This window comes from Apteryx rowi, unplaced genomic scaffold, assembly GCF_003343035.1.
Source record: "Apteryx rowi isolate R43461 unplaced genomic scaffold, aptRow1 scaffold_226, whole genome shotgun sequence".
Taxonomy (NCBI): domain Eukaryota; kingdom Metazoa; phylum Chordata; class Aves; order Apterygiformes; family Apterygidae; genus Apteryx; species Apteryx rowi.
This window is the reverse complement of record NW_020448597.1, coordinates 740,186-758,255: the sequence shown is the minus strand read 5'-3', so window position 1 is coordinate 758,255 and position 18,070 is coordinate 740,186. Positions and strand designations below refer to the sequence as shown.

The 18,070-nt window shown below is 40.1% G+C and overlaps 1 protein-coding gene across 2 annotated transcripts in view; it reads left to right on the top strand.

Annotated features, from left to right (window-relative positions):
- CDK6 (cyclin dependent kinase 6) overlaps nt 1–8,745 on the top strand; it is a 125,425-nt gene extending 116,680 nt beyond the window's left edge. The window contains exons 5-7 of one of the 2 annotated variants that reach the window (XM_026065384.1): nt 1,031–1,081; nt 5,067–5,202; nt 7,963–8,745. In XM_026065384.1, coding sequence (XP_025921169.1) covers nt 1,031–1,081; nt 5,067–5,202; nt 7,963–8,109 — 334 coding nt within the window. In that variant the 3' untranslated portion in view covers nt 8,110–8,745. Of the gene's footprint in view, nt 1–1,030; nt 1,082–5,066; nt 5,203–6,146; nt 6,250–7,962 lie in introns of those variants that run through there. The other variant, XM_026065385.1, reaches the window with a different exon arrangement.
- The last annotated feature ends 9,325 nt before the right edge of the window (nt 8,746–18,070 follow it).

Genomic DNA, 18,070 nt, shown 5'->3' with positions numbered 1-18,070 from the left:
TTTGCAGTATATCTGAATTGCACTTCTTGGACTAATCATCTACCATGTCTGCCCACATCTTATTGAACCAAAATGCTGCTCAGCATCTAAGGGCTGATCTTCACAGGTGCCCTTATTCCTGGCTGGATCCTTGGTCATCCATCAGTAAGATGTTGGAATCTCTCTGGAGTTTACACGTACAATTGCACTGCTGATCGCACCTTACTGAACTACAGGCAAACTTGGCAGTATAGCAGACAAATCTGAGTTTTATATTTTACTGTTTATTCACTATGGGGTGATAGTATTTTACAAATTACAATAGCAGAAATATATTAAATTGCACTTTGAGAAGAAAAAAATGTGTACCACTGTTTGAAAGTATTTTTAGCCAGTGTTTTTTTTCTAAAAGCCTTTGGATGTTCTACCTATTAATTTGTTTCTTTCCTGAATATATCTTTATCTATGCAGCAGAAGTATTCCTCTTTTTCAAGGTAAATTCTGTACCGTTTCACACACCATTGTTTACAGACCTTCATAAATCCGTTGTCATTTATTTGATCCCAAAACTTAGAAGCACCTTTCCAGTACAATATACAAGGAATTTAATTTTCAACTTATATCCTTAATAATTCATCTTTGATTTTATTATATTAAAATGAATTGCATGACATTCACTCAGTTTTTTCTTTCTAACCAGCTCTTTGAGTATGTTCTTTCTAATGAAATCTATTTTGTTTATTAATTATATAATTCATAGGCTAATGCTAGTTGAGAGGGAGAAGGTTATTTTATTCCTGTTAAAGGACACGATTAATTCTCTAAAGTAACATATTCAAAGATATGTTTCATCCATCCTGTTTTTTACTGATTTAAGCAGAAACGTAAAAGATGAGGCACTCACAGACTGGATAAAACATGAAGGCAAAAGGAGTGAGGCCTCAAAAAAATAACATGTTTTCACCCTATGTTGGCAGCTTTCAGTGACCAGTGCAAGCTCACTTTAATTAGAGGAAATCATTTCCTAAAAAATATTTCTTTATTCTTTCAGGCCACTCTTTCGTGGAAATTCAGATGTCGATCAGCTAGGAAAAATCTTTGAGTAAGTAATAACAAGTTGCACTATGTCAATATCTCTTTAATGCTGAAACACTGTGAGGTTTCTTTGCTTTGCTCTTTATGCAATAATGTGACTAGAACAAAGTATTCCTAGAACATATTTCCTATTGCTACCGTATGCAACATGATATTTCCGTGTATTCTGTGTCGGAGTGGGAGGAGGAAGCAACATGGAATATAGTTCTGCAGAACTAACAGCCATCAGCCAGAAGTTAGGAGAGACTTCTGTTTGGGGCTTTTTTAAATCTTTTAAACATATTGTGCATTTGTGTGATGCATACATTCTCACATTTTCCTAAACAGTTAAAGAGATTCAAGAGATTCTCTTCATTTATAAACAAATACCAAGTTTTCATTTTTCTGTGTTTTGTCTATTTCAGGAAATGTTAGAATCCCTTAAATTGTTACCAAACGGAAAGCCTGAAGATGCTAACCAGTGACTTTGTACACAAGAAAATATTTTAGCTTTTAAAATATATTGCATAGTCTGTTAAAATGATTAACAGTTCATATTTTGGTAATGAAGAGAACTGTGGGAACAGAAGGAATACCAGCATTATAAATGTATGCTTTGTTGGAGAGGACCTAACTGGCTTTATTTTAAAACCATTTTAAAATTCTCGAATTTCATATTTATGTTGTTCAGATATTTAGAATATGTTGAGGAGGTGGGAAGGTTCTGAACACTCTTCAGTCAGAATAATTCACTTCCAAAATATGCTTTTAGTTTTAAGAAATCATTTTGAAATGACTGATATTATCAATATGATACTTAAGTAGGAATATATCGCCTCTTTCGTGTAAAAGCTCTTCAGAGCAAGGAATGTTTCTGAGTTTTTAAGAAACATGTAAATTTAAGATCCAGGGCATGTCACATAGTTATGAAATCAGGCCCACGGAGGGCTGGTCCCACTCCGTGGAACGAAGCCTGTTTGCCTCCACGCCTCTGTCTTCCCTTTTCATATGAGGAGGCGGCAGGGATCCGGGTATCTGGATGAAAGAAGAGGTCAGTATGCAAAGTGAGAGACAGACATAGATATAAGGTTGAAACAGTATTCTCCTGAAGATATTCCAAAGCAAAGAGAGTAAAACTTCCAGGGAAAAGAGCTTAAATTGATCAAATAATGAATTTCTCTGTTTAACCATTTTTTCCAGTTCTCAAATCATAACAGATCTGTTTCTAAGCACTTTCATTATTTAATATGAGGTTCCTAAATTGCAGGTCTTGATTTCACACAGTTGACTTCCCTTTCCTGCATACCATACCAGTGTATGTGACTCACTTGCGTGGTTAATTTGTCATGCGCTGAATAGCTCTTCCTGCCCAATCCAGAAAAATCAGTCCTTAAAGTTTACTTTTTCTTCTTCTGGCAAAGCTACTCTTTTGGTGTTACTATATTCTGCTTTATTAAATGAAGACAGTTCTGACACATGCAGCATATTTTGTAATAAAAAAAGACATAGCTGTGACTTTTCTGAAGATTTTCATTTGTTTATGACATTTAAGGGGAAAAATCAAACTGAATCAGGATAAGATTAAACACACAGCAGCTAGCAGCAGCCTCCAACAGGGATCTTTCCATCCCTAGGGGGCAGGATTACCTGTACAGAAAAGAATTCAACCCTTAATCAAGAAGAGAAAATGCTGTGCTAATTTTAGAAGAAATTCCTCATTACACATCTACTTAAAGAGAAAGTTTGCTTTTGTTTTTCTTTGTGTAGCTATCCTTAAATAGTTCAAAAGTCTCTTTCTTGGGTTTTGGGGGGATTTTATGCTAAATAGTGTTTATTTTGGTGTTTTCACAGCTGGAGTGTGAGAGAGTTAGGCATAGCTCTTTTTGTAGGAGAGTTGTTTCTTTCTACAGTAGTGAGTCATTCTCCAGGCTAATTTGGACAGAAAGCTGTTTGAGGATTTTCAGGCACGCTGGACCCATGTGCTCTTTCGGATGACTGGGCTGTGGTCTACCTTTGCCTCCCACATGCAGCTCTTATTTGCATCAGGCAGCCTCCCCCGGCGGGTGAGGGTAAATCCCGAGGACGTGGCCCGGAACAATTTCCTGCTTTCCCAGGACACCACCAGTGTGTGGGATATCCTCACGGATTTGGGGCTAACTGCTGCAATGCCGTGAGCAGACCTGTCTCCCAGTGTGATCAGTGGGAAGGGAAAGCACTCAGCCTTTCTCAAGACCAGGCCTGAACCTTTGGCAGGAGGTGAAGCTCATCCTAGCTTCTCCCAAACTTAGTCCCTGAAATGGTCGTGCTACCAGACCAGAATGGGGGCATCTACTCAGAAATTCATTATTAAGATTTTTGAATACTATGTGAGTGTGTAACTAAAAATATCTTTTCTTCCGCTCCTGAACGTGCCCCCCTACCTGCACGACAGGCTGCCTCCTTGTCTCCTTCTGTTAGTTCTGCCTGTGCCTACGACGCTTGTTCTGCCCTGTTTGTGCTCTCTCATGCAAACATGAAAAAAGCTGGGACTAACCAGATCCATTTGAATGGCAAGTTAAACTTCCTTGTCATTTAAAATATTTAACTCCCCCATCCTCCTGTGATGCTCTTTATATGACATTTAATATGGGTCTGGATCCTCAAACAGCAGATCACATGGCTCTAACCACTATGGGCAAGGGAGTTGTCCCATACCTGGCATGCCTGCGGTGGTGAAAATCAAATTTAATTTTTCATGCAGATTTAACTCATCTTTTCCCAAGAGCTGTGATACCTTTAGAAACAGCAAAAATAAATTGTCCTGAGATTGTAATTGCTTTACCCTTACTCCAGTCATGCTGTTGTTTTGAGGATGTGGTATTAGTTTTCAGAGGCATTTTAAATGAGGCAAATTTATGATCTAAAACCCATGTAAATATGAAGTAATTCCACTAAGTTCAGTGAGGTAACCTATGTTTTACATCAAAGTGTTTGGCCCTTAGCCTCACCCAGGCTATTATCAAACTCAATTAATAAGAAGAAAGGACGATGCTGCTCCCTAGTGGCGCTGGACTTAGTGGAGACCCAAGCATTTAATGTAGTTTTTTCGTGTTCCTTCCAGTCTTACCCTGTCAGCATTTCTATTAAAAATCTCAATTTTACAGACTGTAAAAATTGATTTTCCCTAAAACTAGGCAAGTAGCACATTCTTTTCCAGAATTTCCATTGGTAAATGGCATTTCACCACCACAAACATTAATATCAGACTAAAACATGAAATGTATGAGACATGATCCAGAAACATTGGAGGTTTACAGATTAGAGTTCCCCAAAAGTTTCATTTATTTGGGTTTTTAAACCTTAGCATGATTATTTCATAAGTGTACGTACCTTCTGGAACTGAAAGTAATAGAGAAATAACTGATAAAAAGAAATTTAAAATATTTTAATAAAGGGTAAATAAAATTGAAAGTAAAAACAAAAGGGCACTTAAGTCCTATGCCACTTCTGAACTGAGACTTTAAAACCTGTATTGTGAAGCAAATAAATTGTTTAACTTTGGGCAACAATTACTGCACACAGCTTTGAAGCATTATGAAACATCCCGTTTATTGCCTTACCCTCATCTTGACCCATAGTCTTCTTTCAGGCTCTATTCTTGTGAATAAAGATCCTTGCATGAGATTCCCCTTTGAAACTTTCTGCTTTAATCATCCTGCAGTGACATATGTTGCGCCATCCAGACAAGAGCTGAGCAAATTTCTTCCAAAGCTCTCAGCCCGTTCTCAACTCCAAGACTCAGAAAATTGAGACCTGGGCCAGAATACTTTGCTGGCCGCAGAATGATTTCTACAAAGCACCTTGAGGGCCTACACCCATCACCCTCTATTCAGAGTGATCGGTGCACTGCTGTACAACTAATCACATTTAAACCAATAGACTTACTCATAAAGCAAACTGCTGCTTCATAGAATCAATATAAAGGAGAGACTGCATAAATATCCAGAGTTAACAGTATGTTTTTCCTTTCACAGTGTAATTGGACTCCCAGAAGAAGAGGACTGGCCTAATGATGTTGCCCTCCCGAGAAATGCTTTCACTTCCAGACCCGCACAACCTATTGAAAAATTTGTACCAGATATTGATGAACTGGGCAAAGACTTACTCTTGGTGAGTTTCTATTTGTTGTTCTCCAAAGAGCATGATTGATAGCTCCCACTGTACCATGCTGCATGCCAACATGAAGAGTTTGTCTAATTATTTTTTGAGCTCTTCTCATGTAAACAGTCTGTGAAACCGTAGCACAAGGAAACCACCTTTGGCTCAAGAAGTGCCAGGGCTGCAAATAGTTAGAGGCTAGGAAAGTATTTCAAGGAAGTACTTGTTTGTCCTGTCTCTTAACTTAGATACTCATTGCTGACCCCTGTTGTGCCACTGATCCAGCCATTCTTAGAGTATAAGCCTGATGTGAGTACCCAAACTGATCTACCATTTTTCATGGTGTGGTAGAACCAGCAAAAGGAGAATGCAAGATGTAGAGGCATATTACATCTGCCTGCCTTCTACTGAATGCTGAAAACTTGAGATCTCAGATTCACTAACTAATTATTACCTCTCACAAATGGCAGAATTGGGTGCAAACAAACAAATTGCACTTGTACAACTGCTACCACTGACTTCAACGGTCAGCCAGGGAAATCCCTAGTCTCTGTGGACTGGGTGATGGTGACATGTCACATGTGCTGAACAGCTGATCATGTATGGCAGCTCTTTGACTTCAGGTTTCCATGCTGGATATCCATCTGAGCTTGAATTCCATTTTTCTGGCAATAAGGATGGAGAAAAATACATGGTTTTGTGGTATTAAATTATTTCCAACATTTTAATAGAAATGTTAGAAACCCTAGCCCTGAAGTTTGGTCTTGGAGTTGAATATAGGGAATTGAAATTATTGGGAAGTGGAGTTGAATATGTATGCCTCAGAGGTTGCCTTATGCTATGCCTGTTGAAATCTAGCTAAATTTGTTCTTTGGAAACCTTTTCAAAGATCTCAGTTCACACAGGCTCTGTAGGATTTATCAGTGCAACTCTTGAAAGATTTGCTTCATCCCCAGGACTTCTAGTTCCAGCCAAAGCGCTACAGAATGGCAGATCATCCTCCACTGTCTTTATAACCGCAGCTCCCAGCTGCTGTAAGCTGGACTACATCTGGACACTTGAAATACCAGGCAAAAACTGCATCTTTTGTGTTTGCGGGCAGTCTGGAAATGGAAGTTAGAAGTTCCAGCATGTGCATGTGACAAGAATTAGATTTTGGGAACAACAAGGAGTAGAATATAACAGAGAGCTCGGTGAGTGTGACACTGATGGGAGGGAGGAAGAAGAACGATACCTGTGCCTAGGAGGTGAGGTGGGAAGGGAAGCTGGAGATGAGAGCTGGGGGTCACAGATGAAAGGGAAGAGCGGGGCTGGAAGTCAGTGAATGAAATCTCAGGAGTCTGATAGAAGATATGAAGGCAGGAGTAGGACTGGTTAGACAAGGATACTAGGAGGAATACTATTTGAAGGTGAATGACAGAATAGAGAACAACAAGGTATAAAGTGCAAAGCTGCGAAGAGATTTCTGAGCAGGCTGGGCAAAGGCTGGGATAAGGATCTGGAAAGAAGACAAGGAAAATAGAACTAGGAGGAAGAGGGGGAATTTATAGTGAGGGGGATACTAAGGCTTTTAGGAGGGGTTCTTAGAAAGGAAGTCCAGCATAAACTGAACATAAACACTGAAATTAATATGAAAAACCTAAAAGTGGAGATTTTAATTTGGTAGGGAACAAAAATGAATCTGGGACGAGCAGGTAGAACAAAGCAGAAAGCATGTAACTTGAGAGGAATGGACACAGGAGCTGTGATCATTTGAGCATAGCTCTGAGAGAGCTTGGGATGAAATGCGGATCAGATAAGGTCACCATTGCTCCTGTTGCCTGCAAAAAGTGAAACCCCCTACCAAAATATGTATCTGTCCAGGAATGTTTCACACAAGCAGTGACCTTGTGATAGCTTGTACTGCTATCATTACTGTGGCAGAAAGCCATGATCTAAAGGCTCCACCCGAGTGATAAATCCTGTGGCTCTTTGCACTGCCCTAGTGCTTAGGAGTCACTGCAAGAGTCCAGGAGTGCACTATGCTAGGTCCTGTATGGACACAGAAAAAAGACACAGAACAAAGAAACAGTTAAAGCCCAGATAGCTAGCACACTAAATCCTGAGGCAACAAAACTGTTGCATGCAATCGGTGAAAAGTGTATTGACCAGCATGATGAGCAGGGCTTTCGGCACACCTGCAGACTGGCATAGATGAAATTTTTAGTGTATTTTTGGATTTTTTTTTATTCCAGCATGATGGAATTTGTTTTTCTGTTGTTTTTTTTTTTCCAAGAAAGTAGGAAAATGAACACAAAACATTAGAATATGAAGGGTATAATGTCAAACACCCAAGATCTACAGAAATGCTGGGCCTAGGGATGAACATATACATTACAATACAGTCCATGTTTGTATAAACACAAGAGTGTGGTGCATTGAACACTGAGGGAATTGAAAAGCTGTTCATGAAGAGTTGCTCCCTGCAATCTGTGAGACAGATGTCCTGTGCATCTGAATTCCAGAAGACCTGTGTTCTGGGATTTCCTAAACTATGGATACTTGAATATTCTAAGTTGCTATTTTCTGTTAGCTTGTGAGAGGTCACATTCATATCCTGTGACCCCACTGCCTGTTTTAATATGCATGGTTATCACGCAGCACCTAGTGAGATCCTTTTGTGCCTAATACTGATCATAAACTGACAAAGTGACATGCATTAATATATACATGCTATGTTAGCAAAGTTAACTGCACATTTTGGTTAAAACCAACTTCTTTTCATACTTACAGAAATGCTTAGCATTCAATCCAGCCAAGAGAATATCTGCCTATGTTGCCCTGTCTCACCCGTATTTCCATGACTTGGAGAAATGCAAGGAGAATCTGGACTCTCACATGTCATCCAGCCAAAACTCCAGTGAGGTGAATGCATCCTAATGCTGACTGAAGATGAACCTATAAATGAACCAGACATGTAGCTGACAAGGCCACTGCCCCATATAAACCACATAGTTGTTCCAGTGAAGATCATTATTTGGAGGTTTTACACACCTGTCTCTTATTTTGGGATTGTGACGTGCTTATCCAAGGAAATCAATCTAGTTTACTTTCATCAGAGCAATGCAAGGGCCAGGGCTTTCACCTGCTCCCATTGCAGCTTTATGTTTGTTTTGGTTTTGTTTTGTTTATCTACCTGGGAAAACTCCAGATGAAGAGAAGCTGCTGACCAGTTTTGCTGCCATTTTATTCTTTTAATATTGAATGCTGCCAGTGTGGAGTAGGATAATCGAGTCACTGCCAAAACATGATGCAATCTCTCTCTCTAGCTGCTGAAGCATGATTTGGTACTTTTTTATTATTATTATGTGATATCTTACAGTGATATTTAAAGAATGGCATTGAAATATCAGACCTCTGCAACCTGCAGTTAACTGATATATACGTTAATACATCCAGCTACTGTTTGTTCATAGCATATATGCAGGTGCTTTCCCACTTGAAAACTCGAATGGATAATTTTATCATTTCATTGCTCTATAAAAATAACAGCAATGGCGGTCACCATAATAAATGTCTCAACTATTAGGGGATTTTGTAAACAAGCGAGTTATTATCTAGCTGAGTTTGTGTGTATACTGCAAAAACAAGGGTTTTAAAAAATTTCTAGGGTCTTGTTCTCTAAAGACCCTTTTCGTTTCTAAATGCTTGGTTTGTGTTGAAATCCATGCACATGCTAACCCACCCTCTAACCTGTCATTCCTCTCAGAAGACAGCTGCAAGCACATTTTCTCCATCTCATTCAGAATTTTCTGATACGCAGCTCAAAGATATGAAGGGAGACAGTGAAGATCAGTACAGGTTTTCCCCTTTAACCTGTTCTCATTATCAGCCAAAAAAGGAACATAGAAAAAAATATTTCCAGTTTAGAAGCAGAGAATTCTATACCTGCAAAGAAGCACAGTTACGCATTTTTGCTGTACTGTATGCTGTATACTGCGCTGCCTTACCTGCACCACCTACCATGCATCACAGTTCATGAATATTACTGTCACAAAAATCTCTGAGATTTCATTTTTTAAGCAGACGTTTTCTATGCAGAAATGCATTAGCTTCTCTCCTAAACCACCATGTGGGTATATTGGCACGTGCTTCTCCACTAGGGTTAGTGTGCCTTTATTGAATGTCAAAATAACTAAGCAATTCACCTGCCTTTTTAGCACAGTTATTTTAAATATTGCATTAAATTTTTATATTTAGTATTTTTACCTTAACTAAAATATATTTTCAGTATTTTAAAAAGAAGCTTTTATTTTTTTAGTACTGTATGTGGAAAAGAAGAAATATTTTAAATACATAAAAGCTGTTCCCTACCATAACTTTAGTGCATTTACCTAGATGTAACTTGGGGGAAATTGGTCCAGTGAGTTAGCCCTTGCCATTAAAACAGAACTATACACTATTGCAGTATAACTGATGTAGCTAGCTTTGCTTACTCCTGTAATAGTCCCTTAGGCTACCTCCTTCCTCATCTCTGTCTGGTCTTCGCTAGCTGCTGAGCCAGCAATATGTGTCTGCTCGCAGCATGCTTGGCAGAAGCAGGTCCCTAGCACCGAGCTGAGCAATACGAATTTTGCTGCCGTGGCAGGGGAAGCTGTAGCCATCCCCCGGCGCGTCTGGCAGTTCGGGGGCAGACGTCTCTGCTAACTCTCTTTCAGGTATCTGCACTGTGTAGGACATAGTCCTTTGCTGGGATAGTGAGTGGATCTTTTCTGCCTCTTGGACAAAGCTTTTCTTTACTGTTAGATGCTGAACCATGTGGCTTATGGTTAAATTATGTCTGCTTCAAATAGGGCAGGTTTTAAAAGGTCTGCTTGCATGCATGCATGCAGTTCTTCATGCCCAGAACGATGCCTGTTCAAAACCTACCAGCAAGGACAGGCGAGCTGCAAAGCAGGCCGGCAAGAGCGCGCGCAAGGCGGATGTGCGCAGAGGTAATACAGAGGCACAGCAGGAGTCTTCTGCAAGCGCGGCCAGCAGCCGGCCAAGGGCTGGCAAGCAGTTGCGGCAGCTACCGCCTCGCGGCTGGGCCGTGCCTCCCTCGCTCCCACGGGGCCTGCATCCAGCAGCTCCCACTGCACCCGTGGTGTCCCGGCCCTCTTCCTCCATAGCTCGCTGGACCTGAGTGTGAACACGGCTTTAATGCCATAGAAAAGGATGGGCCAGAGTGGAATTCGTGCTAATAATTTTAAAACACATTGGAACAACAAGGAAAGCTAAACTTCAGGACACTCTCGCAACATTAACAAAGAGAGAAGTTTTCTACACAGTTTAGCACTTTTAAAAAACATTCCACATTTTAGCTAGCGCCAAGCTATCGTACGTACTTTATCAGGGCATTCGGCTGGTTTGGCTTTCCAGCAGCTGGCAGGGAACTCTCCCAGAGCTCTCCAGGAGCTAACATAGGGTGATAATGTAAGTAAGTGGTGGGTTTTTTTTCCAAATGAGACTCAAAAACTCTCAGATAGAGAGGTTCAGCTGTTCCCTGTTAGAAGAGCTTATTGTATTACGCTCAACAAAACAAAGGCCGGAGGGAATACGATTGCTGATTGTAAGCAAGTGCATTATTAGGGGGAGACAAAATGGAGGGAGGAGAACAATTTAAGCCAAAGGTTAGTGTTGGCCCAAGAACTAATGAGAATAATTTAGGCTTGGAAATCACAAGAAAGTTAATTATAGGAGCAGTATTTCCCAAACTGTAGTATCAAAACTAGCGCTCAAGAGAGCAGCAGGGGAAAGCCCAAAGTGGCATATGGACTTAGAAGCAAAGCTTCTGCAACATGGTGCTGCATGTCGGCTAATACCGGGCCAGGGTATAAATGGGGAGTTCAGGAGAAGAGCTCGAGAAGGGTTGAATTCGCCTTCATGTTCTGAGCATCCTTCCAGTGGGAATGGCAGGAAGAGAAAAAGAAATCTGCGTTCTGGCTTGATAGGCTTATTTCCATAGGTTTATGGAAAAGATTTCTATAATGGAGCCCTTGTGGCAGCAAGGGGCCCGAGGACCTTTCAGATGACCTCCTTTTTAAAATGTTCTTATCTAACCCCCAAATCTCTCTGGAAAGAAATTGCAGTCGTTCCTCTCCTATATGTCATAGGCTTACTCTTATTCCCATCTCCCCTGCCAAACCGTGAAGCTTCACTTACACTAGTAAACTGAGAAGGCCTGTTCACTGGCTGGGGAAAATGCCGGCATTGGCTAAAACCATGCCAGGAATCAGGCTCATAATTAGACAGTACAGACAGCTGTGGGACAGTGCTCAAGCCCATGCCCTTGCTCTTGCTCTTTTTATTTTACTAGTATAGGTGTAGTCTTTGAGTACCTTTACCCATAACTGCCCTCTGTGTAGGATGTAGGAACAGTATGTGGGGAAAAGAAAGTGCTTTTTTGACACATTTCTTCCAGATTGTGATGAAAACTCTTCACATACCCTTTAAATAAGGCTTCAGAGTGCAATTCTTCTTAACAATAATTATGCCCGTATGTGTTCTGCAGGATTGTTTCAACAGCAAAAGAATATATTAAAAAAAAAAGCATAAATCCTTAGCTCCTAGGCATCTGCAACCACACACTGTGCTCTTCTCAGCAGAGAACAGGACATAGCGAGTAATGGAGCAATTTCTGTCTCCAACCAACCTTTTTTTAATCACTGCTACACAATTCTGCAGGAAAAATAGACCCAGTAACTGAGGAAAAAAAACCCACCAAAGCTAGCTAGTGAAGTGCGAAGTGCTAAGCCCCAGCCATACATCTGGGGCAGCCCTTTTCGTTCCTTGCCCAGTCCCCGCATTCGCTCTGGCTCTCTAGTTCCTTTCCTTCAGCTACCTTACTGAATACAGGTTTCAGGGACACTCCCAGGTGCTATTTCCAACAAGTTTCTTCCAAATTCCCAATAGCTACACAGCGTCCGTGTCCCCTTGCCCCTACTCCCAGGTGTCGCTTCATTTAGTCCAGCAGCCCAGAGGAGATGACTAGAAAAGACTCTCGCTGCGCACCTCCTATGCTGCAGCCCTGCTTAACCATGGAGTTGCATACACCTGTGTTGCCTTGTGTGCACCAAGCAAAACTCTAAAAACAGGCGGAGTCTAAAAATCTGCACGGATTTCTGTGTAGGCTGTGCCCACACTCCAGTTTTCTTTCAGCATGTTCCCATGGTAAATGTTAGAGCACCTTTCTCTCTTGTTCCTGTCCCAAGACACACCAAAAATGAGGGTGTCATATCTGCAAAGTTTTGAAATTTGGTGCTACGTGTACAGGGCCTTTCACACGCCAGGAAACAGTAAGTTGCAGCATTTGAGCATCTCATGTATATGAGTGGTATCCAGCCTGGTGACTCTCTTGTGTTTTTTACACTTGATATTTTTTTTGGTGAATAAGATGAAAATTCTGTGCCCAGGCTACTTTTCCCAGGTTCACTCACTGTCTTTGAGAAGCATATTTTGTTATACAAGGGGTTATTCTCTCTGCTGTTAGATACTGGCCCAATCTTAATATGGAAAAGAAAGAGAAAACATGCTAGTTTGGTCTTTTCGCCAACAAACTTAGAGCACTTACCTGACGCACAACTGAAAACACATCAGTTGTTATATATGTATGTGAATCACTAACCACACAGTTTGATTTAAAAGGCCGCATAAATTAATTGTGTTTCATGTATAAGGCACAGTTGAATAATGAGGAAGAAGTTTATTCTAAGAACTCTGTTATGTAGAACCACTTTGCTAATATTTTTCTTATGCAATAGTTTCAGGAATAGATGGATTTAATATGCAATGTGAATTAGGAGATATTAGACTATTAGAGGGATTTTGTTGTGTTATGCTTGAAGCTTGAATTGATCTGGAGCTTAGGGACCTAGCATATTTATTGTATTGCTGCAAAACTATCTGAATGTGCTTCTATATATCAAGATCTTTTTTTATGTTAACAGGATTTCACACTTCTCTTAATGTGTAAATGATTTTTTGAAATTAGTATATTAGAAAAACAGTTTTTCAAAACTGCAGTTGTGGGGGGAAATTTAAGAAATATATTTTTAGATTCACAGAGAATAACATTTTATATACTGAAATCTTCAGTAACTGACTGTTAATAAGCTATCAGCTTTATTTCTTTTTGATTATTAAATATTGGAGTATACAGATTACTTTCCCTGAGGAAAAAATTCAGAAAGAATCTTTAGAAAAGTAGATGTAATTTTGTATGTCTACTTTTCTAAGTTTCATTTTCATATCCTTTTTTTTTTGTGCAAATACACTTTTAGGTGTGCAAAAATACGACCACAGTTTTAACAGTCTAACTCAAATGTGTGCAAATGAGTGCAGCTCAAATAGGGTTTATTTGTGAGGCATTTATTTTATTATATCTTTGTTTTGCAAATTGTTAGATAATAGCTTTAATATAATTCCAGTTTCTGGACCAGACTGTAACCATCAATCCCCAGTAACTTCCTTTAAAGGAATAAGAAGCTTTTTCATTGATTTAAATGAACTAGGCCATTAAAAGAGGAAAGATATAGATATATTAACCAACAAGCATACTTTTGCCAAGTGTTATTTCTCCCCTTTAGTTTGAAACTTAATATTTATTGCATACTGATATGCAATACATACACAATATAAGAACCATAAAAATACTTAGGAACAGTATGCACATATAATATCAAAAATGCTTGCAGAAACTTGCTAAAATTTATTCTTTTAGCTATAACAAATGTGTATGAGTTTATATTTTGAAACTGGTATGTTTTCCATGAAAATATCCTTCAAAAGTTATGTATATATTTTTAATTCAGACAATGATAATCACCCAAACAGAACTGAATCAAATAGGAACTTGTTCTCAGAAATGATTCTGCAAGGCCAAGTAGACACCAGCAGCCCTTCATGAGTTCAGCAGAGGCTGACAATAGTCAGCACCACGCTTAGATGAGCCTTTTGCTTTCTTGGCAGAAAAGCCCAAGGTTGCTTTGAGTAAAGTTAATGGAGAAGTTGCTTTGACTTAAACAAGACAGATTTGTTCAAGGAGAGCTTCTGCAACATTCAGATAGGTTAAATTCCCAGCCATCGTAAAAGAACTGTTCAAAAAAGCTAACATAAACCAAGAACTCACTCTGACCTCTCTGACCATGACATTTTTTCCTTCAGATGAAATGTTTGATCTATGTTAGAAAATACTTGATGGGCTTCATCTTGCCTTCTGTAGGCACACTGAAGTCAGTGAGACTTTTGGATGGCTAGAGAAAGCAAGGAGAAACTCTGATATGGCTCTTTGATACTGGGTGGACATGGTAGAGCAGATTTTTTGTTTCCAAGAAAGGTTAGACAAAAGATGTTGCCTTAAAAAAAATTGATGTTTAGTGGAGATTAAAAAGAGGATTTTAAGGAACTACTGGGAAAATATCATTGGGATAAGAGAAAAGGAGAGTATTTATAAAGTGAAAAATGTAAATACAAAGAATGTGTATTAAATATGCACGGAAACTTTTATTTTTTCACTGAGCTTACAAGGTTGATAGGGGTTTATGAAGAAAAGAATACGGGTGTGAACTCATTCTATTTAGCATCTTAATGTTCATTTGCAGTAAAGCAACCTGTACTATTTCACTGAAAGGAGAAGGGAAAACAGGTGATGTTAAACTTGTGATTCACTTTGGTGATGTCTATATGGACATGCTGTAAGACTCTCAAGCTTGTTGCCCATTTTTGAGCATACAAAATTTGCATCTGCACTATTTAGCTTTTTGCACCTTAAACCCATCCACATATCAGGCAGATTTTTCTAGGATTCACACTGATACTTGATCCCATTGACATGCTCATGTTAAGCCCAGCCAGCCATCACCGTCTCTGCCATCAAGTGGAAAATGAATTTTCACAGTTACTTGATTGTCAGCTTCCTTCATGCAATTACTTCTGAAGAGTTTGCAATTAACATTCTGTAATAGGCAGCCTTTCTTCTTATTCCGTGTTTCATACATAATTTTATATTACATTCCCTGACGTGTTCTTCAGATCCTCAGCCTTAGAGTAATCATGTATTATGTTATTCATCTCCCTGCACTTCTTACTGCTCCTGACTATGCCCAGCAGGCTGAGCTGCACAGTGTGCTGGCGCTTTACACTCAGAATGAAGCCATGTTCTGCTGCACCCTCCTGTCACATAATAATGGTAGGAGGTAGATACTGTTTTCTAATTTTCTTCTTTTTATAAAACCTTGGGGGTTTTTTAGTATTCTTTCATTTGAGGATCTATTTTGAGTAGCTAGATGAGGGAGGAAAATTGCTAAGTGCTACTAAGTTAGGAAAAATAGGCAGGGATTAGCAGAGTTCAGGACAATTTGGGGGAGTGAATTTGAAAATTAGGAAAAGTTATGTATGAGAAGTGTAGGGTTGGGGAAAGACATTTTTTTCCACATTTTGTTTTCTCCTGTCATCCACTTTCATAAGCATATAACGATAAGGCAGCATTCTTGCACAGGATTTTAGTCCCAGCTACTTGTTATACCACTCAGACTTTGAGTTCTGGAACAGTTTTCCAGTACAGCAACACCTCCATTTTTTAAATCAGGTTGTTATAGAAGCTAGAGGGTTTTTTGTGTGGATGTAAAACAAGTTAATGCTGATTAGACAGTTTGAGAGCAAATTCAGCTGTCCATACAGACACAGCCCATAGTTCAGCAGCAGTGATGGAGAAGTACAGCTCTAATGCACGAGTCACTAACAGTGACACTAACAGTGTGCAATACTATTGTGCATGAGGAGCATTAGTCTACTCCAGCAGTAAATTGTAAACTCTATGCCAATCCAAGATGGCATTAGGCACTTGGATTTTGATATTATCCACATGCCTAAGTGTTTTGCTGGATCAGTCCAGGTGGTTCACCATCTTGCAGAATCGAGTCTGAGAGCTTAGCAAATCTGTATGACAGCCCGTGTAGGTAATACTGCAGATTGCTCTGCCGAGGAAGGGGAAGGAGTCTTTCATGGGCTGTGCAGCAGGAATGGAGCTTTCCGAGCTGCTGTGCCAACCTGAGAGCTACCATTGTCATGCCACCTCCAGGAGTACAAGGCCTGTGTAGCGTTTTTTTTCCCTGGGGGTGAATGACAGGTCAGGTGACACAGCCGGGCTAATCTTGGTCCTTCCATTAAACATGAGCAAGTAGGCTTGGTGCAGAGGCAAATTTCACAGTTCCAGGGAAAGGAAACCTTCTCTGGTTCTACACAGTAGTCTTCTGGCATTTGTTAAATTCATAGTGATAGATCTCCCAGCTACTCACATTGTCCTTTCCTTATCCCAGATCATCCTATTGTGACACTGTGAAAGGAGCCCTGGGGAGTCTAGTCCTTAACAGCCTTTCAACTCCCTGCTTCCTCACTGCAGCAACACTTAAAGACCTGTCACTTGGATCTGACATTGCTAATACTTCTACAGCCACTTAAAAAGCTGTGAGATAAATTACCTCCTTGTGACTCTGCAACCCCCCCAGTTTGCATGCCACTGATTTGGACTATTGTTTTTGCTTGCTCTGCATTAGGAACTGGGAATTAATACAATCAGACCATGGCAAAGTGGGTGTTACTATTACATCCTTTGGCTCAAGCGAAAAATAGGAAATGGGCTGGAATAGATTAGACTGAACATAATGTGTTTGATCAGCCAAAACAACTTTTGATTCAGAAGGTTATTTACTAAATACAGAAGATCCCTGGACAACCTTCTGTGATTTAAGATGTTTACAAGAGCAGCCAATGATTCTTCTGTTGTACAAAAGTTTTTAACAGATGCAAACAAGCCTGGCTCTGCCAGCCTCCCACTACTGATCCTGTTTCCCTTCCACTTCCCAGAGATCACTATTCCCAGGGAGAGGTTTTCTCCTACCATGAGTCAAAGCAACTATGAAACAGTTCTTACATGAAGGTCCCAACTCTCAAGATGGCCTGGGTGCTCCTCTAGGGCATGTAGGCAATCAAGCTCATTCATTTGCTTCCTGCTCTAGTGGTTTTGAGTACAAAGCCCTGCCACATGTACCAAGCACAGATGGATGATACTCCCCAATGTATTCTCCTGAAGAAAAGTCTTTACAGAATCTACAGGGGACAGTATGCCTACTGCTTCTATGACAGCTGATGTTTTGGGCATTTTAAACATCAGTGTTGTAAGGACGTCTGGGAGAAACCTTTCTCACCATACAAAAGGATGACTGAATTATGGGCATACTGCAGCAAAGTGTTCCTTCCAGGTGGACGATGAGGTACCTCTAGAAGAGTCATCCTTGGTTGGTGATGGAAGACAAAATAACTGGGACTAAAATAAAGTTTGAGTCTGCAGCATGCTATTGAAATACAAAGTACTTCTCAATCTTTTTCCAGTAGGACTCAAAATCCATCATGTTTTTTTGCAGGGACTCTATTTTAAAGTCCCTTGCTACAAAGGGTAGTTGTAACCATGGGTTGGGCCCACAGCAAGAAGTACATCAGAGTCTGGATGCTGGCAAGAAATTTGTGGCAGTGCTGTTGTTTAAGATGGCTTATAGGAGTTCAGTGGGGACTTGCTTGGGGGTAGGAGGGTGCTCATCTTAAAATACTGATTGCCCTGCACAGGCTGAAGTGAAGATACCTATTGTTACACGGTAGAAGAGCTGCAATGTCATGAGATTAGAGGCTGAAGGGAGGGAACCAGAAGTGTGAGTAGCAGAAACTGCAGAGACTGAGCTATCCTTTCTTTTTTCTCCCTGGATATCTAGCAATCTAGTGGTTTTTTCAGCTTTCTTTTGTTGTTTCACCTCCACTACCACTATTCTCCTTTCTACTGTGTGTCATTAGCTGAACTGAAAAGCATTCC